This window comes from Siphateles boraxobius, unplaced genomic scaffold, assembly GCF_051911475.1.
Source record: "Siphateles boraxobius isolate OS27281-9 unplaced genomic scaffold, OSU_SipBor_1 56, whole genome shotgun sequence".
Taxonomy (NCBI): domain Eukaryota; kingdom Metazoa; phylum Chordata; class Actinopteri; order Cypriniformes; family Leuciscidae; genus Siphateles; species Siphateles boraxobius.
The window spans coordinates 8,238,143-8,262,500 of NW_027509182.1; the positions used below are offsets into that span (position 1 = coordinate 8,238,143).

Here is a 24,358-nt window from a genome sequence, read left to right on the forward strand (position 1 = left end):
GAGAAGAGAGGAGACGCACCTCTCAACACAAGCATCATGCGCCACTTTGACCTCCACATGAAAATCATTGCAGACAGCGTCACAGAACACCGAGTTTATGAGCTTGAGAGGCTGCAAGAAAACTGGATATGCCTTGTCCATGTGTTGTACAGCACAATGTTTCTAGTCCCCCTTCCATCTTGTTTTAAATTCAGCACCACACACATGATGGTATGCAAATTCATGTGCCCTCATAATCTTAAACCCAAAAAACTTCAGATGCCACACCCACATTTTGATGCACCTTAAGATCAAAAAGGCAAGAGTTTCCTCAAAAAGGCAAGCTTGGCTTTGTGCAGTACAAATTTACAGTTCTTAGACAAGCTGAAGGAAGTTGTTCACACTAATTAATTAACACAAATTAAACCTAACCCTAACTGCTAAATTAGACAGAAATTGACCCATGTCACGCATACCAATGGGGTAGTCGCTGGCACATGAGCAAAAGCGAGGGATGTGTATTTATTTCATTTAGATAAAGTACATTACTCTTGCATACAGGTAATAATTCCTTACAGTAAGTTAAGTTAGGAGCTATACACTGATGAGCCAAAACATCGTGACCAGTCAGAAGTGAAGCAAATATCGTTGATCATCTGCAAACAAGGCCACATATTAAGGTCTGAGTTCTCGTAATCAACGTGTTGGATACTGGAGGAATGGGCGGGAATAAAGATATGAGCGACTTTGACAAGGGCCAATTGGCAAGGCGACTGGATCAGAGTATCTCAGAAAAGGCAAGGTTTGTGGATTGAACCCGGTTGGCAGTGGTGAGAATCGCTTCGTTTTTCGACTCGTTTTGGCTCGGCTCGGCTCGCTCTTCCACTGTATAATATTAAATTTTAAAGCGAGCCGTACCATGCAGTGGAAAAATGCCATTAGCCGCACATTTTTCAGGAATGGTTTTAGGACCATAATAAAGAGCTAAAGGTATTGCCCTGGCCTCCAAATTACCCAGATCTAAATCCAGATGAACATCTGTGGGATGTGCTGGTCCAACAAGTTCGATCCATAGCGGCTCCACCTCGCAACCTACAGGACTTGAAGGATCTTCTGCTATTGTCTTGGTGCCAGACACCACAGAACAACTTCAGAGGTCTTGTAGAGTCCATGCCTCTGGGGGTCGACGCTGTTTTGGCAGGATGGGGAGGACCAACAGCATATTGTTTTGGCTCATCGGTATAAATACAATTCAACTGTGAGAATTAAACTGAGCATGTCAATTAAAGTACACAGCTCTGACAAACCATTAGCATGGCCACTGAAAGCACAGCAAGATGATCCAGAAGATCAAGACAGCAGATGTATCACACAAGTTAAGTCCGCATGACTGACAGCTTACAGTTTGTTCTCGGCTATACGCTACTAGAGAAGAAAAGACGATCGCAACTTGCATTTCATGCCAACTTTAAATTCATACAGGTGTCCATCTGAGTAACCACATTAACTATAAACTTGATCCATTAACTTTTGACAACCATAAGCAGTCTTCACTTTCAACAGTATATCTGTTGTTTTATAATTAAACCTAAGAAACGTATTGTTTCTGGATTCTGAATAGTGTGTTTGTGTTATCTTTAAAATAAATGGCACTTGGTTTCTTACATAATGCAAAGACATTCATAAACAGGCTGTGAGGGGTGACATCCTAACAAACCTGGACTCTGAATCACTCAGCCGGAAGCTAAGAGATTGCTGTTGTCAGCGATTAAGTGTGTGAGACATAAGAGACTCCAGTGGGACCACAGCAAATGCTGCAATTACCCATATCTAAGAAGAGTGGGTGGGATAGAAACAGCTTGGCTTTAACTCTGTAGAACACTCTAATCCTACAACCTCCATCTGTTAGCATGTGTGTGTGTGTGTGTGTGTGTGTGTGTGTGTGTGTGTGTGTGTGTGTGTGTGTGTGTGTGTGTGTGTGTGTAGTGCATCACATTAATACAAAGGAAACACAATCACACAGAACAGAGCTGGCAAACCCTTAAGAGACACAAGCCTTAGAGGAAAAGAGAGTTTGAAATGTGTGCCTCACGGCAACTGAGGGACCTTGAACAATAGCTATCTGACTTTCTCTTTCCCTCCCTCCCTTTTTTCTTCATCATGGGGGCCTTGACTGTCTTGGCTCTAAACAAATAAGAGTAAAATTTATTCTTGGAAGAGGCAGTGACAGAAAATGAGAAAGAGACAAAAACAGGTAGAGTGAACTACGAAAAAATACCAAAATAAATTTATCCATTTGTACTCCAGCTTACTCTTAAATCTTGGTAAATAGGTCATATTGGATAAAAGCCTATGCATATTATCAATAATTGAATGTAAATGTATTGCTAGTGAGAGGCATAAATGACCTGCCATGAATTTAATTTTCCAGCAAGGTCTCCAAACCTCACCTGGAATTTAAATTCAAAATGGCCTTCAAGATGATAAATGAGACTTTATTTTTTATTCGAGAAGGACATGCTGCACTATAATCAGATGCTGGATATCTATCTTACTGTAAAATTGAAAGCTTGTCCTGGCTTCAACGGTTTTCTTTTTTACACACAATCAGTTAGAGTAATACTAAAGCAAACAAAGAAGAGCAGTTGAAATAAGTCTGGGCAACATCTAAAAAAGATAGTATGAATAAACCAGAAAGACCTGTTAAGAGTCTACAGCTAAAGAAGTCCAGACATTACTTTGTTATATCTTGTCTAAATATGTGTGACAAAAGCTTCAGTGAGCGCATGCTTTGTTTACAGTGCAAACATTTCCGCTTTGCTTTTCAAATCCAAAATTTAGGACTGAATATCCGCTCTGTCCGTATGCAAGTGCTGAAATCAGATCTGTGAGGTCAAAATCCAGTATTTCTAATATCAGTTGCCATAGTAATGATGTAAGTGTTAGCAGCATGCATGATTTTCAACAGTGTGAAAGAGAGAATGGAAAACTCAAAATTTCTGAGCTTGTAACGATAAAAACGACAGATATATTACTGTCTTTTAAAATTCACATATTCGATTTCAAACCCCAAATGAATGTGGCTTGGACCAGGTTTGTAAAAACTAACCTTAATGTGTTTTTTGTTGTTGAGTCTACAAACAACCAAATAGATAATCTAAGATTTGATTTGGATATGCCAAAAATCTAAGATTTCTGTTGCCTAAGTTGATCATACTAAGGGCCTGCGGCCCTTAATCTACTCTAATGCCCTTTTAGCACCATTCAATGAAATTTCATACCCAGCATGCAGTTCATGCTAAAATATATTTCATACTTCAGTTAACATGAAATTCCCTGAATCTTTCCTGACACATTGCTGTTATCCAGTCCAATCTTTCAGATATTGGAGTTGAAAATACAAGGCTTGTGTGGGATGTACCTCTCTTGCTACTATGAATTGTGGGTAGAAGTCTGGATTTTCATCTTATCTGAATTTTGCAGTTCAGAATCCGGTTCTTAAGAACTCATTAGGGAGCAGATCTGCTTGAGTGAGCAAATACAAAGGATACCTAGGAAGGACAGAGTGAGATAAAGGGGGCAAGAGAACATGCTTATGTAAATGTTAATAAAATGAAGGAGGGATACAGTAGACGAAACTGACAGAAAAGGAGAACAAGGAAAGAGAAAAGCAAAAGGTTAAAAGAGGGTCACGTCCCTCCTGCCATGCAGATGCATGTTACAGCTGCAATTAATGATGATATCAAAGTGAAGCAGACGTGAAGGATTAAAGATCCAATGATCCAAATCAAAAAGCAAGCACACATAGGCTACAGCTGCACATTAATAAACACAGCGCAGTAAGCTGATAGTGTTTTATACAAATGGAGCTGTAGATCTTGTAAAATGAATCATGTTGGTTTTACATGGCTTGTTGCTGATCTAAAATGGTTTACAAGCTGAGTCGGGTCCCCACCAGCTGGTCTACCACCTAAACCAGACCAGTTTGGACCGGCTAGTAACTAGCAACCATCTTCCAAAACACAGTTTGTACCTTAAATTGTTTTTAATTGAGTTTTCCAGTAGAGCGAGCAGGTTTTTAAAACTGAAACCTAATCTACTTACTGGTAGTCCAGCTAATTAACCATCTAGACAAGCTTATAACAGCTAATGATCATAAATGATGAAACGAGCCAAACAATCAGAAGCTGGTTTTAGCTGGGTTTTGGAGGATGGGGGAGTTTTAGTTGGAGCTGAAACTCAATATTTTGGCTACTGGTGCTGACAGGAAACATTTCAGGAGTCAAAGAAAAACGATTTACAGGAACACAAATATAAAAATGAAGCATTAAAGAACAATAATTGAATGATGGTAAAGGCTGTGGTTTATACTGTGAACCAAAACCTTCCATTAGTGAGGTTGAATGAATGGCTAAATTATATTTGGCCTGCAACGCAGACTCCCACAGGAAACATAAAACCTTGCTGAGTGGAATCTGATTATTGCAGTGTGTGTGTGTGTGTGTGTGTGTGTGTGTGTGTGTGTGTGTGTGTGTGTGTGTGTGTGTGTGTGTGTGTGTGTGTGTGTGTGTGTGTGTGTGTGTGTTGCATTGGTTTACTTTTATGACTGGCAATTAATAAAAAAAAAAAGAAAAACATAAAAATAATCAAACTAAACAAAGAGTACCTGTTCATATACTCTGATGTTTCGTATTCAGAATGACATACTTCCATGTTTCTCATTCTATCTCTGTAGTATGTATACTGTGTACAATGTGCAAATTGATGGAATACCTTGATGACACACAGATCATACTGCGTGAGATTCTGTATCCCACAATTCAACACACTCATATGTACTAGTACCGTAGATGTGATAAACCTGAAGAAATTTGTCAACAGGTAGAGATTTTGAATCATTGTCTCGTGATTACATATTAGATGTTGAATACAGTGTCTCAGAACGTCTTTTCACACTGTGCTTAACCCCAGGTTATCATCATTCTTAACCCTGCTTTTAATCTTGTGTAAAGGAACGTTTCACACTTGAAAGTTAGAAGTGAGGTTTTACCCAGGGTGATGAAACCCTACTCAGAAGATCTCTTTTATAGTGTTAAGCCCTCATTATGGTGGCAAGCTTGTACAGTGTGAAAAGATGATGTGTTAGAATGTTATGTTCAGATGCTTAGTAACAGACAACCAATCATGTGGCTCATATTCACATGTTTTGGACAGTCACGGAAACACTGCACTTTAAATAGTAGTTTCAGTGTTTGATGGGGAAAATGCTCAATGGTGACAGAAAACACAACAATTGGAGTGGAGAAGAAAAGACCGTCAAGGATGTGAAATGCTTGAGCTTTTATGTAAACTGGTCGCGTAGTTTGTCGAATCAATGACACTGCAAATATGCAAATAAGGACATTATATCAAGGTTAGGAATGTAACGTGTGAAACGACAGCTTATGAATACCAGGGCTGCCAACTTTTGAGTTTAGCTTGGAGTGAGAATTATGGATGGGGGATGTGGGGTGGAGGGGGTGATTTGATTCAAAAGCTTGAGATTGATTCTGATCTTGATTCAGTATTGATTCATTTGACTAATTATCAGGTAGAGTAGTGCCTACATGTTTATTTTTACTTCATAAAAATGTTCATAATGTTCATTTATGTTCATAAAAATCTATCTCAACTTATGCTGTAAACATACAGGGAAACCTGTCAGCTGGTATTATTATAAAAGGTTAAAATTAACATCTCATTCTTACACATTATTTATTATGAATTGTTAACCCCGGGTAAATTATGAGCAATGTGAAACTTGAAGCAAGATAACCCAGGATTCACATTTTCAAGTGTATTCAAGTGTATTAGTATACTCCTCCCATACCTGTTTGCCATCCAGTGTGTAGATCCTTTTCACGGCTCCGCTCTCGAGTTTGATGGCCTCAGTGATGTCGGTGAGCACCTGCTCGAAAGAGTGTGCCGTCTTCTTATTGAGCAGCACACGGACAGCCTTCCTCGGCTTCACCCCGCTCCTCATCACCGTCACCAGCTTGGGTCGCACAAAGTCCTTGGTCTCCCTCGCCTCACAGCCAGAGCGGTTGGCTAGCATGTTCTTCTGGCTGGCTGATGCTTTCACGTTGACCGACCAGTTGGGGTTCACATTTTTGGTGTAGTCCACTTTCTTGTAGTAGTTCTCGGAGGCGCAAACATAGCTCTCACCTGAAGAGGTGGAAAACAAAGAAACAGAGAAAGAAAGATGACTGCTTGAACAGCTCAACATAATTCTGCTACAGTACATTTAGTTTGACAGCTTTGGTTTCAAATGACAACTATTGCTGATTTTCAGTGTTTTGCTAATATGATGTATGAGGAATGAAGTTGCTTTCCAAAACCTTCACCCTCTCTGCTCTCTCTAGTGGAATGAGCAGCAAACTCCATCTGAACTGCTGAAACAATCACATCTTTCAAGAAGTAGTCGAAGACACACCTTTTGCACCAGCACTTAACCACTCCATAAGCAAAACCAATTCACTTGCAAATAAATACATCAATACAAATGTCTTCTTTTCCTACTCTGTATTTCTCTTCTGCTCTATCTTGTTTCTAATCTAGCTTTTTAATAAACGTGGCATTGTATGCTGCAAATAGTTTTAGCTCTGTGATGAATTATGCTCTTCTATTGTAAGTTACGATAAAATAATATGCTAAATGCATGAATGTGAATGCAAGTTTGAGCGTGACTTGTGATGTGTCCTGATAAAAAAGCAACTTGAAGAAAAGGTTTGTCAAGATAAACTTTATGATGGCTTGAGAATGTCTGACCTAATTAGTTTTAATAGTCAGAAGTTTAAATGTTTTAAGATAGATATATAGACTTCATCGGATTCAAACAAAAAATAGATTTTACAAATTTATAACACAGTTCCCAATAGGACTACCAATTATTTCCAATAATTATGATTACTAATAGGATAAATTGACCCTGTAAAACCCCTGGAGGGGGGTTAATTGTACAGGAGCAAAATATTATTCCAGTACAAGTAGATATATGATAAATATTATTATTAAATATCCAGAGATAAAATATTTTAAAATCCTGTAGGACTTTTACTTTGTAGGAAATGTGGGAATTGTTTCGCAATCAATTCCATTAGGATCCTTTAAGTTTGCCTCCAAATCATGCCACAAATTCCATCAGGAATCCTGTACACATTCCTTTAGGATATTTGTGACTATGGGGAGCAGTCAATGGTCCCCACAAGGAAAACAGCTTAATAAACATATTAATAATGAAAATATAAAAATTGAAAAGGTTTTCTGTGAGGGGTTGTAGAAAATAGCATTAGGTTTGTATAAGAACGTGTGTTTCTGGTGTGTGTGTGTGTGTGTGTGTGTGTGTGTGTGTGTGTGTGTGTGTGTGTGTGTGTGTGTGTGTGTGTGTGTGTGTGTGTGTGTGTGTGTGTGTGTGTGTGTGTGTGTGTGTGTGTGTGTGTGTGTGTGTCTGGGTGCCACTCATTTTGAGCATGTTCCTCCAGGCTCCTTTATTTGCTGTCTGCTCCCAGCTTGATTCATCTCAAATTCAACATATTCTGACAAAGCAGATTTGCTCTGCAATGAAGAATGTCTTGTCTTTTCATGTGGAAAACATTGGCTGTTTCCATTTTTTAAAATAATTTTAGTAGAAATTAAACTACAAAAAAAGAAAAGAATATCAGATGCACTTTATTTTGCAGTATATGGACTTAAGTGTACTTACAGTGTTCTCCCCTAAGAAAGTACTGGATAATAAGGTAAATGGGTTAAGGTTAGGTTTAGGGGTGGGTTCAGGGTTAGTACCTAGTTATTACCCAGTTATTGTAATTACTATAAGAAGTACATAGTATGTACATGGGGAACAGGACTGATAAATAAAGTGCTACCCGAAAATCATTATATGCAATTTATTTTAAAATCGAAAAATCAAATCTTCAGACTAATTAATTAGTCAGTTAAAGTTGGGCATTTAATGTAAATCGCGTCCCGTAGGTGGGATGGTGGATGGGGGGGTGGGGGGGTTTGGTGTTGGAGATGAGAGTACCGGCAACATATGAGAAGTGCCAGCACACAAGAAAAAGTGAGGGTACACTACAGATTAAATGATAGAAGTGCCGTATTGCGTACATGTGCCCTCGTCATCTTTAATCTAAATAACTTTCCCTCCTTTTCACAGCGACATCTCTTCTCTTCTCTGACCAATAGCAAACCACAACCATCCAACTATCCAAACAATTCCTGATGGACTAAATCAAGTCCCTCCCTACATTTCTTCTTGTTTGAGAAGCAGTTTCACCCGGATATACGTCACAACAGGGAAGAAAAGACTATCACAATTTCCGTTTCTTGTTGACTTTAATCAGACTGACACTGATCCTTAATGCCACAATTAGCTGATAAAGCTGTGATCACTGATTTATCATACAACCCGACTCAAAGTACATCCAAAATGAGTTTCCCCATGTGAACTATCTATACAGGAGACGTGCATTAGCATTGACTACATGCAACTTAAGAGCTGGATTAAAGTAATTACCATGTTACACGTACTGAATGACTGCTAAGCCCTCTGCTCTTTGACCTGTGACTCTAAAATGTTAGCATGCATGAGCGACACAGTTTGAAAACACTAGCCTACTCTGTGGTTTTTAAGTTTAAGTTAAATTATGCAAAATACAAATAGCTATATATGTTTTCCAAATAGCAATGTTGAAAACAAGCCACTTTGCATGTGTACATTGGACATTTTCCATATTTGCATGACCTGGAAGGCAGTACTGTATTGATATTCCTTAAACAGTTGTTATGGTTTGTTCTAAACTAATAACCGCAATTTATTCAGCCTGAACTACATAAAATACTTCATTCACATTTTGTTTTGTACATAATTTTGGTTGAAGTGTTTTCTGCTTTCAACAGTTTCAGCTATTTTTGTTACACTGGTATAGAAGTCTTAGACATGTGTGAGTGTGAATGTTCAGGATTAAAAGCTGGTGTCAACCTTAAATGGGCATATTACTGTTGGCATGGCAACCAGACAGGCCGACCAATCTGCTTTTAGCTCTTGGAGAGCTTAGTGCAGGTGGGCAGTGTGTGTTTTACTAACAACTGGTTTAGTGCCCGTCACACACTAATAGAGTACAACGGGGCTAAAGGCAGAGAAGGAGCTAAAGGCACCATAAGAAAAATGTGCTTTTCACTACCCCTATAGTGTATGATGGCATAAAAAAAAAATGTATTGGACATTGATGGAGATTTTGTGTGAATACAAATCATAAAAGTGGTTTGTTTGTTTTAAAATCATATAAATGTATGAGGTGTCAAGGTGAGCCTTTTACTCCACACACAGGATAAAACCAGCATGGGCCAAAATGCAAAATTTTTTACAAAAATACTTTAGCTTAAAAATATATATGTTTTAATAATGTCTAAGTTAATACTTGTTCAAAATGTTTTGGTTTATTTTGATAAATAAAATAATTAATTTTTGTTCAATAAATATACTGTCATTAAAATATGTTCATTTTAAAAATACAGAAATAAAATTATTTTAAAAAGTAAAGATTCTGAAATAATTGAATGAGATCCTATAATTATTTAATGAATCTTTACAGTAGTAACAAATAAATATGTGCTGCGAGCTCCAGAGTGAAGCGTGGCACTGTGTTCAACACCGTTACACATGTGCGGCTCATGATCAGGTGTTTCAGTGGTCAGAGCAGTTTGAAAGTCTTTTTTGGTAAATCAACCAACGTGAATTCATGTTTCATAACATGTGTATTTTATAATGCATTTAGTCTGACATCTTTGTGGATGTTTCTCAGGCTAACTGGTTATGTAGAGATTTTTTTTAGAGAATCTATGCAAATGATAGAGAATAAACATACAAAAAGGCCTAACTCAAAACACTCACCTTCCTCGAGCTCATCCAGATTGGTGATCTTCAGTGATCCGTCGATGGTGAAGATGTATCTGACCCCCTGTGGCAGGTTGATGTGGTCCGACAGAGAGCGGGTCAGGTCAGCCAGAAGCGCATCAAATGTGCGGAAACGGTCACTGGCCACTGCATACACGATGCCCTTGAAGTAGCGGTCGCCGTTGCGGTAGAACCGGACCTTCTTAGCCTTCTTCTCATTGGTCAGAGCCTGGAGGGTGCGTGTACGGTAGAAACTGCAGTGAGCGCTGTGAGTGGGGCTGGGGAGGCCGTTGGGCCGTCCACCTCGTGAGGTCCGAGACGCCTTGTCCCGCTCATCGAAATGGCCGAAGTCCAGCTCCATGGCAACGTGTTCAGAGGGGGCATCCATAGTGGTGGTGAAGGAGGTCTTGTACTGAGGAATTATGGGTCTAATAGAATGAAAAAAACATAAAAGACAAACAGAATTATTTTTGGTCTGACTAGGGAAAGCAAACTTAGGAAAGCTTTTTTCCACCACAGATAAAACAATACAAAAGGTCCTTTTTTCTCACAATTCAATTGGGACTTTTTTCCTCAGAATTGTGAACTTTTTGTAGTGTCAAAGTAGGAGTTGCATAGCTATCAATGGAGGACAGAAATCTCAGATTTCTTCTAAAAGATTTGTGTTTCTTCTCAGATTTGTGTTCCGAAGATGAACGAAAGTCTTGCGGGTTTGGAACGACATGATGAGGGTGAGTAAATAATGACAGAATTGTCATTTTTGGGTGAACTAACCCTTAATTGTGAGTGTACAAATCTTAATCATTCCTCAAAAGGTTTTTAAAAATGTTTTTCAAATATCAAATAGCCAGTCATATTTATACAAATGATGAATTCATGAATATCATTATGCTTTTGGGGGGTCTTAATTCACCTGTGTCACTTCGAACACACAGCCCAAAGATACGAGCAAGCGACAGAATTCCATATAGTACATTTTACCCGAAACACTGAAGCCAAGTGTGTTTGTCGGTCTATGCACCATCGTGTAAGTACTACACATCTACATATGCTCTCTGAGTAACACACACTCCACCATGGATTGGCCTACATACAGCAGACCCACACAAATTTCAATGTCACTCATGAGCTATTATTAAAAATTCTCTGTGGAGACCTCGTTTCCCAAAGAAAAACTAAACACAAGAAAACTGAAGGTATGGTCATCTTTAAACTAGTTATCGGGCAGTATTTAAATGCACTTACTGTAGATTGAGAACATAGAAATACACACAAGTTCACTGAGTTTATACACATTTATACAGTACATGCCAGCATTGATAACAACATATTCCACATTTAAATCAATCAACTGTTCCTCACTAGCCAGTATCCATGGCAACAGCGACCCAAGCTTCCCATGTTCTCTAAAAGAATACACAGATGAAGCATGGAAACTACACGTCAGCATCAAATCACACGTGATCATTAACTGTAAATGCAGATTGATTCACAACATTCCATTCATTACCCATTTATCTGGGTTACTGAAACCTTTCGAAGAACTGAAATCAAATATTGACCGGTTTGTTTGTTTTATTTGGCTAAATATGGTTTCTTTTTATAAGGAATTACCTGTAGAAGTTACAGGACATTCACAGTGAAGTGTGTAATTTCCACACCACCTACAACACCAAGCTGAGTGTGGTGTGAGATGGGGTGGAACCACGTTTCAGTGATATGGCACCACAATTAAATGCACACTGCAGTCAGCAGTCCTCAAGAAATTCATTTGCTAATTGTCTGATCTGTGACATAAAGCAATGAAAAATAATTATTTTTCACACTTTTAAAAGCCCTCCAAAAACTAATCTTAAGTGACTTAATTTACAGCAACAGAGATTCATCAGCCACTAACACTCACAGATTATTTTACTATTACCATGTAGTTACACTAACATAGTGATAATAACAACAAACATGCAAAGTTAATAGAAATATTGGTTACATTTTTGGGGATTTTTTTATTTTGGTAGCTGCTATCTGAGAGTGAATGAAATGTTATTATATATGATGATTCCTGTTTTATATTTCTCTGAAGAACTGAATTCACTGGTTGACAGAATAAATACAAAACTGTTGTTATTACCCTAATGAAAAATAGATATACCAAGATTGGTTATTATTTTATTGGTTGCACTTTATCATTTAAGTATGTGCTATTACATGTACTAACAGTGTAATAACTTAAGAAAGTAGTGGGCAATACTAGGTTTAGGGGTAACTTCAGGGTTAGTACCTGGTTATTACCCAGTTATTATAATTACTACAATAACTGCATAGAATGTACATGCCGAACAGGAGTGTAAAATAAAGTGCTACCCGTTTATTTTATGCTAAGTATACTATAAATACATTTACATATGCGCAATTTAAAGCATATATTACCTTATATTAGTACCTTGCAATTGTTTTGGTATACTAAATTAATATAGGCCTACTTAAAGGGGTCATATGATGCGATTTCTTGTTTTCCTTTTCCTTGCATGTATAAGATCTGCTGAGTTACAAAGCTCAAAGTGTCAAACCTAAAGAGATATTCTTTATAAACAGACCCATCGCTATGGGCGGGCCATAGGGGGCCGGGCCCGCCCCAAAAAATGCTTGTGCCCCCATTTTAATATTATCAGTTGCTAATTTTGTGTTGCATTAATGTTGCATTCTTTATCATTAAAACATTAAAAATATAAAGAAACAATGGTGTGATTTTGTTTGATTGATGGGAATCTACACTGCAACAGCCTATCACAACCTTACTAAAAAGAACGCTAGGCTACGTACTTGACGTACAACGAAGCCTCTCAACAGTTACCGCGCATTTTTGAAAGCTGTTTCAAAACGAGTTTTCGCCGGCTTACTCGCTTCAGTTCCTTCCGAGTGGAAGGATACTTTGATGTGGAGGTTCTGCTCGGAGAATCACCGCCTCCCGGTGTACTGACAGGAGGGACTGGAGAGAGGACAGCGCTGCCTCCACTCAAAGTACCGGTAGGTTCAAAGTCTCTGTGCGAGTGTATGTGCGTGCGTGTGTATGTGTGTGTGTCTCATGGCAATGCATATCCCTCTGTTCACTGCTTTAAAATGCAATGTTTGAGAGATGCTTCTGGTGTTACATCTAATATGTTGTATAGTCAAGTGTTATATGGATATTCATAACATTGTTATAACATCTGTGTAATGTGGTGTAGGCTATAGGCTACCTGGTCATATTGTTGTTGGTTACATGTTTGACGTGATGATTACGTGCTGCGCGACTAGAGTTGATTATTATAAATATACGTACTGTAGGCTAATAATAATTGTGCCCCCCCATGCATTTCATATGCCCCCCTTAAGACTGAGGTCTGGTGACGGGTCTGTTTATAAAAGTTAAGGCTCAGCCACGCCTTCCTAAAACGCTTCGTCCAAACACGCTCCCACAAATCTACGTCAGTGTGTGAAGGCAGAGGTTCATAACACCGCCCAAATGTATACGCAAAGAAAGAAGACGGTATTCTCGCTGTATTATTGTTGCCGCCGGCGCCGCCATGCCGTGGAGATGCAGTTTTTTCTGGTGCGAAAGCCAAACTACTTTGTTTAGCCTTCCAAAAGAGTACACAATTAGAAAACAGTGCTTACGCTTTATTTACAACACTGTTTTCACACTGTATTTACAAAATTTTGAACTGTGTGATGTGCATTTTTCGGAGGACTGTTTCCAGAACCTCTGAGAGTTCAAGGCCAGCTGTGCACAAAGGCTGATTCTAAAACGTGATTCCATCTTTACATGTACATTCTGGCGCTTCTGACTCACACAGCCTGTAAGTATGTTTTCATATTTTAGAAGAATTTGCTACTGACTATTCAAACAGTATAGAGCAGTATAGAGTAGTGCTTGCTTGTCGTTTCTACGATCACAAATGGTTTTATGTTTACATAGTGTTCTCACACCCATAGCGCGTCGCAATTCATAAAAAGACAGTATAAGTTATTTTAGTCATATTATGTCGCCAATTAAATAAAACCTTACCCATCTGATATGATCTGGTCCAGTCACGCTGGCAAAATTGATCGATCAGCTTGGACATTTGCATTTTTCAGATCAGATTCGGGCTCGAATTGATAAGGTAGTACCGACATTATCACCTGTCATTATTGCTTTGAGAGCTGATGTTCCAAATATGGTATGGGGTGTGACATTTCCGTCACACCCTTAAGGTTTTCGGGTCAATCACAATCTTTGGCCAATCAGAGCACACCGCGCTTTTCAGAACGATGAGCTTTGTAAAAATCGACGCGTTTCAGAAAGGTGGGGCATAGAGGAGCAACAATAATGTACAGTATGTGTAAAATAATGACTTTTCTTGTACCTAAAACCGCGTAAACACATTGCGTTAAACCAAATACACAAAATAATGTTCTTTTTAGAACCATCATATGACCCCTTTAAAGCATTTTACTAATTATGTAGCCTACTAATTTTGTACTTAATGCACTTTGGTTATCCTCAAGCGCTGAGGCCCAACAAAGATATACTTAAAGGTGCAGTGTGTGATTTTTAGCAGCATCTAGTGGTGAGGTTACGAATTGTAACCAACAAAAGTTACGGTGGCCGACAGGAAAATATGTCATCGTCTGAGACAGCAAGGAGTAGCCAGTTCAGCAATGAGATTTCTTTTCAAGGATAAATTAAGAAATTATGTTTACTTAATTATTCATTAAAACTATATGTTATTGTGAATATTATTGTTACTTGTTCATCATTGTGTCAGTGTTTTATTTGCTGAACTAAGCTTGCTTCCTTGCACGAAGAGCAACATAGTAACGAAATCCGTTTGTCCATTCAGGGCTACTGTAGAAACATGTTGGCGCATTTCAATGTAAGGGAACCCGCAGTGTGTGTAGATAGAAACTGCTCATTCTAAGATAATACAAATATAACGGTTCATTAAGTAAGGTCTTTATACACCACTGAAAACTTATTTTTCAAGGTAGTGAGGAAACGCGCTCTGTAGTGCTGTTTGTTCGCTGTCGGCTACGGTAGAAACATGACGACACAATATGTCAACCTCCATAGAAGGGGGTGCCCGCGGTTATGGAGATATAAATGTCTCATTCTAAGGTAATAAAAACATAATGGTTCATTATGAAAGGTCTTTATACACCACTGAAAACATAGTTATGGATCTTATATTGCAATTCTGTCAATAGATGCTCAGAAATATTACACATTGCACCTTTAAGTATATGTTATTGTGCTAAACTATTAAAATATTGCAAGCATAATTTAGGTACACTTTAAATATCTTGCATTTAAAGACTAATATTATACAATCAGTGATCCTATCTTACTAATAGTGATATTAAAACACAGTTTAGGCTTAATTTTAAGACATTGTGCAATAAACAAGTACTCCAAAAAAAGTTTAATTATAATATATATATCAAGTGATATGTAGGAAAATATGTTACTACTTGGTATGAAATAAATTTTAAATACATTTTGGTGTAGTTTTTTTTTCACTAGGCTATGCATCATATTCAATCTTAAAATAGACGCATTGGTCTTTATTTATATGCAAATTCTTGACTTTTCATTGGAATTCCAACTTCAATATATCATGCTACTAAAATCATCCCACAATCCACCGCTCCACCCTTAGCGAGAACTGCGAGAAGGAAACAAAAGAGGAGAGGCGGACATATATTTAGCCTCCATTTCCACAGAAACACTCCAAAACAATTGCCATTGGATGGGCTTTTATCTTAAAAAAAAAAACTTTTCAGGTGTGGGCTGGGGAAAGAGCTCATTGTAGAAGTTTTCCAGGTTTGTAAAATAAGCCAGTGGCTTATTTTAAAGTAGTGCAACATTTACATACATACATATGTGATGTTCTAAAATTATTTTCAAATAGGCTGAGCAACAACTCTCTGTAAAAGCATGGAGACCTAAAAACAAACAAACTAAAAAAAATAAAAAATAATAATGAGGCAAAAATGAATTGTGTGAGAGAGTTAGAAAACCAGGTCAAACCCTAGGGTGGTCAAGCTAGTTTTGGAGCATTCTTGTTCCAAACCAGGTCTCATTTGTTCAGACCAGCTTTAACTTGCTTGACCAAGATGACCTACCAGGTCAACTTTAGCTCCACCAACATGTGGCTCAGCCCATCAACCATCTAGACCAGCATGGACTGCTGTTGACCTTAAATGGAAAGCATGTGAAACCAGCTACTGTTCTAATGGTTCTAATTGTTTGTGTGATAAAATGATGGATTATGCTATTGTTGCTCATAGCTGGTCAGAAGACTAAAACATATTTCTTCTCTGAGTCTGTTTCCAACCCTAGTAAGCTGTCTCGCTTTTTTATCTATCTAGGCATCTGTCTTCTAAGGGAGCATCCTAACCTAAACAGAACCTCATTAATGACTGATCTGGAACTCTCTATAAAATAAATTGTGAACCTGGATCACAAAACCAGTCTTAAGTAGCACGGGTATATTTGTGGAATTAGCCAACAATACATGGTATGGGTCAAAATTATCCATTTTTCTTTTATGCCAAAAATCATTAGGATATTAAGTAAAGATCATGTTCCATGAAGATATTTTGTAAATGTCCTACCGTAAATGTATAAAACATTTATTTTTGTGAGTGAATGCAGCACAATCGCGAACATAAATGGACAACTTTAAAGGCGATTTTCTCAATGTTTCGATTTTTTTGCACCCTCAGATTCCAGATTTTTAAATAGTTGTATCTCAGCCAAATATTGTCCTATCCTAACAAACAATAAATACATCAATGGAAACCTTATTTATTCAGCTGGCATGTGATGTATAAATCTCAATTTCAAAAAAATGACCCATGTGACTGGTTTTGTCATCCAGGGTCACAATTATCCAATTTATTTAGATTGCACTATTAAATTTAGTTTACATTCATACACCATCTTGGTTGGATTTCCTCATTCAGCATATTGCAATGTAATCTGGGATCCCCCACCCCCAAACATTTTTTGATTATTCAGACATATCAGACATTATGTCTAGATAGGCAGCTCACAAGGTTTTGGAACAGAGTTTATGTCTCTCTCTCTGATTAAAGTCCAGACTGAGAGGAAGGCAGATCCTGGCCACTGAGCTCCATGTGGACCAGAGCCAGAACTTCGAAAACACAGCTGCTCTATTTAAACAAAACTCTCTCTACCCCCCACAAAAGAAATGAGAAATAAAAGAAAGTGAAAGAAGGAGAGAGTTAGAAAAGGACAGTTTTCTCTGCTGCAGTTCCAACTGTATCTTTTCACATCACCCTTTCTTTGAGGATAAAGTGATTAAGCAAGCGCAAGAATGTAAAAGTCACTCACATAAACACACTAACTGCACACATGCTTAATAATGCACTCGAAGTGCTAGACACACACATTTGTGTATGTGTGGTGCTGATATTCCCTACATTATGTGGACCAAATTTTTCCACAAATATGATAATACCAGTAAATTTTGACATTATGGGGACATTTTTTTATTTTGGTTCCCATTAGGAAACAAGCTTATAAATCATACAGAATTATCTTTTTTGAAAATCTAAAATAGCAGAAAGTTTTCTGTGATGGTTAGGTTTAGGGGTAGAGAGATATAGAATGGGATGTATAGTGCAAGGGGATAGAATATACAGTTTGTACAGTATAAAAAACATTACGTATATGGAGAGTCCCCACAAAGATAGTAAACCAGACACGTGTGTGTGTGTGTGTGTGTGTGTGTGTGTGTGTGTGTGTGTGTGTGTGTGTGTGTGTGTGTGTGTGTGTGTGTGTGTGTGTGCGTGCGTGCGTGTGTGTGTGTGTGGGTGACATATGCCCCATCTGATTTCAATAAACAGTGCTCATCTGTCCATCTCTTTGTCACTGAGGTCTCCTGCCCCCAACAAGACTTTTACAACTTATACTTGCCCCTCCCACCCACCTTCTGCTGTCCCAGCAATTGGTCAATATTCTCATTCTGTTACCACACCCTCCCATCTGAGCACAAATTCCCTCAAATACTCCCCTATACCTCCATAAACCAACAATGGATCAATAAAGCTGCACCACTCACACCACTCTACCTCATATTACACACACACACACACACACACACACACACACACACACACACACACACACACACACACACACACACACACACACACACACACACACACACACACACACACACACACACACACACACACACACACACACACACACACACACACACAGAGAGAGAGAGAGAGAGAGAGACTCCTATTCAAAGCCCAATCAATAACTACTCATCAATGTCCTGATATGTTTTTAACTCTTTTTGTCTGCACAACCGCCTGCTGTCAATAGCCATGCTCCCTATTCCCTGTCTGGCAAATATCACACCGTGTCCTGGATTTGGTCGATTAAAGGTTTTGTTTAAATTCCGCCTGGAGAGGGACAGCCACTTAAATAACAATACAAACCCTCTAATACTGTAATAAATGACTGCCGTACCGGGAGTTTAACTCATCGCGATCCATGTTTGATTCCATCCCTTTCATTTTAATACTTCCTAAAACAAGTTTTTCACACACCTTCAAACACCTAAGTATAAAACTTAATGCATAATTTGTGTAGATTGTGCCACGGACATGATTGGTACATCAAAGTATTTGGTTTATTGAGAAGTTTTTGTTAATTGCTTTACAAAAAACAAAATTTCACAGTTTTTTTGGCCCTGGTACAAAATGACCAGCTAACATCATTTCACTAATTATATTGTCAGCACACTGGAAAGTGTGAATGAGTACTAGTCAGGTGAAATTACACTATCATTCTGATTGGATTATAAGAGCAGATTTATTGCTATAAAAGGAGGGAACAAATGCTTCTAATCATTGTGTTCTTGTGTTAGCAATGGTTACTTTTAAAGAAAGATGTGCAACCATCATTGCCTTGCATCAAAATGGTTGCACGCGGAAGGAAATTGCTGCAAAGGATATTGTACCTGAAAGAACCATTTTCCCGGATCATTAAGAACTTTAAGGAGAGAGGATGGACTGCAGTGAAGAAGGCTTCAGGACTTCACAGAGTGTCCAGCAAGTGGCAGGACCATCTTCTCCTGAGGACTCATAAGCCACATAATCATGTCACCACCAGTGCAGAGCTGCTCAATAGGCAGCAGGCAGGTGTGAATGCATCTGCACGCACAGTGAGGCCAAGACTTTTGCACAACGGCCTACTGTCAAGTCAAATGGTAGCAAAGAAGCCACTTCTCTTCAAGAAAGACAAAAAGGATAGACTGAAATTCTGCCGGAAGTACAATGATTGGACAGCAGAAGACTGGTGCAAAACTAATTCCTCTAATAAAGCCCTCTTCCGACTGTTCAGGACATCTGGAAATTTGATTGTCCAGAGAAGAAAAGGCGAACGCTACCAAGAGTCCTGTGTCATGCCAATAGTGAAAAATCTTGAGGCCATCCATATGTGGGGTTACTTTTCATTCAGGGATTGGGCTGTCTCACAGTTCTGCTCAGAAACACTCCCATGAATAAAGAAGCGCCACCTGCGTGCCTCGAGTTTCACGGAGGAGCTCCGGGAGGATAAAAGGAGGAGTTACGACAGTGCAAGATGAGAGAGGTCCAGGCCTGAGGCTTTATTTTGTTGTTTTTATTATGTTTAAATGCAGCAGTTGTCTGTGAGGGGCTGCCATTTTACTTTCATTTTGTGGTTATTTGTTTTATAATTAAAATATTGTGTTGAGCGTTCACTAGTACACGCTTCCTTTCCTGAGCCTTAACTTTGCTACAGTCCTGCAAGAGCAACTTCTCACAACAACCCAGGATAAATTTGGTGATGGTCTGTGCATTTTCCAGCATGATGGAGCACCGTGTCACAAGGCAAGGGTGATAATGATGTGGCTCGTAGATCATTACATTGAAATTTTGTATTGGTGGCCAGGCAACACCCCTGCTCTTGACCCCATAGAGAACTGTGGTCAATCCTCTAAAGGCGAGTAGACAAACAGAAGGCCACAAATTGAGATAAACTCTGATCACTAATAAGGTTTTCTCACTAAAAAGGATTGCCGTTAGTCAAGATTTGGTCCATAAGCTGATATCCAGCATACCAGAGCGGATTGCAGAGGTTATGAAGAAGAAGGGTCAACACAGTATATACTGACTCTTTGCATATATTTTTTGTGTTTATTTTTCTCAATAAAAGCCTTTAAAACTTCCAGTATACCATAGAACCGTATTTTAAAGGTTCTTTCATCCTTTCCATGAACCTACTCTGCTCTGATTGGTCTGATGGCCCAGTCTGTTGTGATTGGTCCACCGCTTACAGCAAGTGTCAGAAACTAAGCTTCTTCAACACTTGCATACACAGTGATTCAAACAGTAGCAATGCCGTTGGTTCTACCGTAGTAATTCGAGCCCGAGTCTTCATCCTTTGGAAGTGCATGCAAAGTGCAAAATCTTTCGCAGTGCAGAAAATAGCGTCTTCTCCACATCCACCACACGAACCAAACTCTTCCAGGCGTCATCAACAACTACAGTGTTTGACAATGAGATGTCTGAAATTTCAAACACTACAACTGTCCTTGATTTGATCTACTTGCTTGGCATGAGTAAGAAAGTAATAATATGACATTGTTAAAGAGAGAGCTCTGGCAGTATTAGACTATTTAAGTGATTAACCTACTTTATTTTTTACAACAGAAAACAACCTGTGTAACAAATCAGTAGGCAGTTGTAAAGTACACATGTAAAGTCACATGCTCATATTACAACCCATTAAAAACAAGTACATGTTACTGAGATGTCTGTGAAAGAAATTACCATCTGAAAAAGCCTGAATACGTCAGTATGAATAGTAGGCCTATGTTATTATTGTTAAAGATTGTCTTGTTTGCTAAAATGATTTTTGTAAAATGTAATGGATTATAAGATAATAAACAGATAAGATTTTAAAAACGATTTCTTCTCAAACCGATAATTTAATTATTTATGTGGTGAAAAGTTGTGTAATAATAAAGCGTAGCATCAAGTCTGACAGGTCACGTTAGGCAAGCTCGCATCAGCCGACTCTCAGCTGATCCATGACTACCTATAGGAATACGACGCCAATCACAGTATACGAATATAAGCTCCTTCAGTATTATCAGCAGCTAATTACCCTCCTCCATCCCCAGCTCCTCCTCTCGTCAACTCAGTATGGCATTCTGATTCCCCTTGCAGCAAAATAAATTCTCGAATTATGTTGTACTTTAAAATCTTGAATTAATGATATCTGCAATACATTCATGTTGGTTCTGTTCTGTTAACCCTAAGGGGGATTATTCCTGTTCTCCCTGCTCCTATCCATGTTAGGCTGCATGGATGTGCAGGGAGTTCTTGCCCAGAACAGAACCATACCGCCAATCCTAACTGTATGCTAATTGTCAATCGTATTTGACGATAGTGGTCCTGACAGAAACTGGTACGATTGTACATTAAATGTCTGTCTTATTTGAACGTGTTCATTTGTCTTGGCTCAAAACTGTTAGAGACTGGTCTACCAGTCTTACATTTCGGTGAAAAATTTGGAATAACACTGATGAATCATTCTCAGGAATTTGTTTCAAGAAAGTCAATAGGTTCCATTTTGATTTCATGTTGACTTCAGTGAGGGAAACACTACAAAAAAATGCTATGCGACTGAGATGTGGGTTAAAAATCGATACTCATCCATAACGGTGTTGACACACAGCAAACACAGAGCATGGTTTATTAATCTAAGGCTTGACATGATATGACAAATCCATATCAGCATTTAAGAAGAGGCTTTAACAGTTGACTAAAATAATCTAAATATTAGAAGGCTGCTCTTTCAAATCTCAGGAAAATGCTCATGTTATGTTTAATTTAACTATGATTTTGTCCCAGGTATTTCTCCTAAAAATCATTTAACAAAAATAATACTTGCATTAAAATTAATGTGCATAACAAGGCTCAGATAATTAGATTCTTGACATCTTGACAAATCTGAGCATTGTTGGCATTGCTGAGTTGGCTTTTGAAGCTTTAGAGGAGATAAGTGGTATCACTGGGGTGGGTGGGGGGTTGAGGTGATCTCTAATGATAATAACTAAGAACCAAGAGGCTATCTCCATTTAATCTTTATATGTAGTCTCATTGGTATTTTGGAAAAATGATATTTTTCATGTGTTATTATATTCATAGCACAGATTCACAGAACTTTCAGACCTGCACTGTATTCAAATCCTTTAGGACTTGTCAAATGGCTAAGGTGCTTCCATCTCTATTGACTTAGTTAGGAATCCGATAAATGCTTGTCAGTGCTACCTAGCTTGACGACACCTCAATTAGCTCCTTAATCAGCACCCACAGCCTGACCTCCACTATCTTTAGCCTATAATGATGGGATTTCTGAGAGCTAGGTTGCTACAAGTCAGCTTATTTGACTTCCTCACACCCAATCCAAAATCAAAACACGGCACTACAGAGAGAGCAAAGGAAAGTGTTCATCTGGTACATTCTCAAAAGACCATCACATGGACTTACTTTTTAACCATTCAAAGTGATTATGCAGACTACATTTTTACATTTTCGGAGGTTTTAACCAACATAGACCTTGATGGGGATGCGTCCACTTTGATGTCTAGATTAGTAGTCAATGTGGGTTTTTCAGTGACCAATTCTTTAAACTTTACCTTAGGTATTATGAGTGTTTGTTATGCTGTTGCTAGGTTCTAGGTGGCTGCTAGGTGTTCTGAGTGGTTGACATAGCTTTGTTATGTGGTTCCTAAGGTGTTCTAATAGAAAATGGGTGAATTACTCATTCTCATGTCGTTCCAAACCCATAAGATTTTCGTTCATCTTCAGAACACAAATAAAGATATTTTGGATGAAATCTGAGAGCTTTCTGTCCTTCTATTGAAAGCTATGCAACTGACACTTCATCAAAAATCATAAAAAGATCTTAAAACTAATCTATATGAATTGAGTGGTTTAGTCCAAATATTTCTGAAGAGACGCAATCGCTTTATATGATGAACAGATTGAATTTAGGCTTTTATTCACATATTAACATTCACCAACTCATACATCAGCTGTGATAAACGGAAGCTCAAGCATGTTCACTTGACATGCGAGAACCAATGAGGTTCATTCTTGTGTTACACAGCACGTTTGAGCTTCCGCAAGAACCAATGAGGTTAGTTCTTGCGCGTCAAGCAAGTACTGTTGAACTTCTGTTTATGTTCACTGATCAATGTTTATTTGTGATCAAAAGCCTAAATTACATCGGTTCATCATATAAAGCGATTAAGTCCATTCAGAAAATTTGGACTAAATCACAATTTACGATTTTACAATCTCTTTATGAATTTTTTGAATCGTTAAAGTGGTAGTTGCGTAGCTGTCAATGGAGGGACAGAAAGCTCTCAGATTTCATCAAAAATATCTTCATTTGTGTTCCGAAGATGAACGAAAGACTTACAGGTTTGGAATGACATGAGGGTGAGTAATGACAGCATTTTCAGTTTTGTGTGAACTATCCTTTTAAGCCACCCAATTCGAGGTATGCATGGGCAAGATTACTGCAATAGGATTTAAAAATATCATTATCATTAGGAATTTGTAGTGCCTAGCTTTTATCATGCATTTGTGGTAATTAGTTAGCACAAATGGTATGGGGGGGGGGTTGTCTTGCCAATAGGGCGGTCTATGGCATTTAGACCTGGGCTTGTATCCAGTGTGACTGCCAGAAGGGATTGCAGCAGCTTTTCCAATTAAAGCCTGGCCACTACACCTCTCGCTTCACCTTGGATTACACATAAAATAATGCTGAGAAATCTGTAAACAACAGACATACAGCAGACAGCACATGTATAAAGCGAGAGAATTTGAAAACGATATGCACACTCAGATGTGACATTGAAGAACAATCCAAGGTTTGATTACAAAAGCCTGTGTAAAATGTTGAGGCGACGCCCATGACTGAGGTGGCCCACAGATATTCCCCTCCCTGTTGTGCATTAGTGCTGATTTATGGGTCTGTTATTAGTCTAATCCTGTGGACAGTGTCCCTCTGTACCAGTAAAAAAAAAAGAGGATTACATCCATATTGTAGTCACACAAACACACTACACACCTCGAGTGCTTTTATACGGCCATCACTGGTGCAGAGGGGGATTGGGCCTGGTCCACAGCTGACACAAGGGCTCCTAGACATCCCCCATCCACCCATGATGGCCAGAGATGACTCAAATGCACAGTCATACACCAGAACCCAGCAACTGAAATGCACTGAATCAGCAAGATTCCTAGTGTCATCCAGACATACCAGTTCATGACAGTATTAAAGACAGCCCCTCCACTGCTTTTATTAAATAAAAATTCTGAAATAGCTTACTCACTCTCATC

At 38.5% G+C, this 24,358-nt stretch overlaps 1 protein-coding gene across 1 annotated transcript in view; it reads right to left on the minus strand.

Annotated features, from left to right (window-relative positions):
- Window positions 1-24,358, minus strand: part of LOC143715030 (neuronal migration protein doublecortin-like) — a 51,542-nt gene that overhangs the window by 25,481 nt on the left and 1,703 nt on the right. The window contains exons 2-3 of the mRNA XM_077206618.1: window positions 9,911-10,341; window positions 5,849-6,183 (exon numbers count right to left, since the gene is read on the minus strand). Of these exons, the coding sequence (XP_077062733.1) occupies window positions 5,849-6,183; window positions 9,911-10,301 (726 nt within the window). The 5' untranslated portion in view covers window positions 10,302-10,341. The remainder of the gene's footprint in view (window positions 1-5,848; window positions 6,184-9,910; window positions 10,342-24,358) is intronic.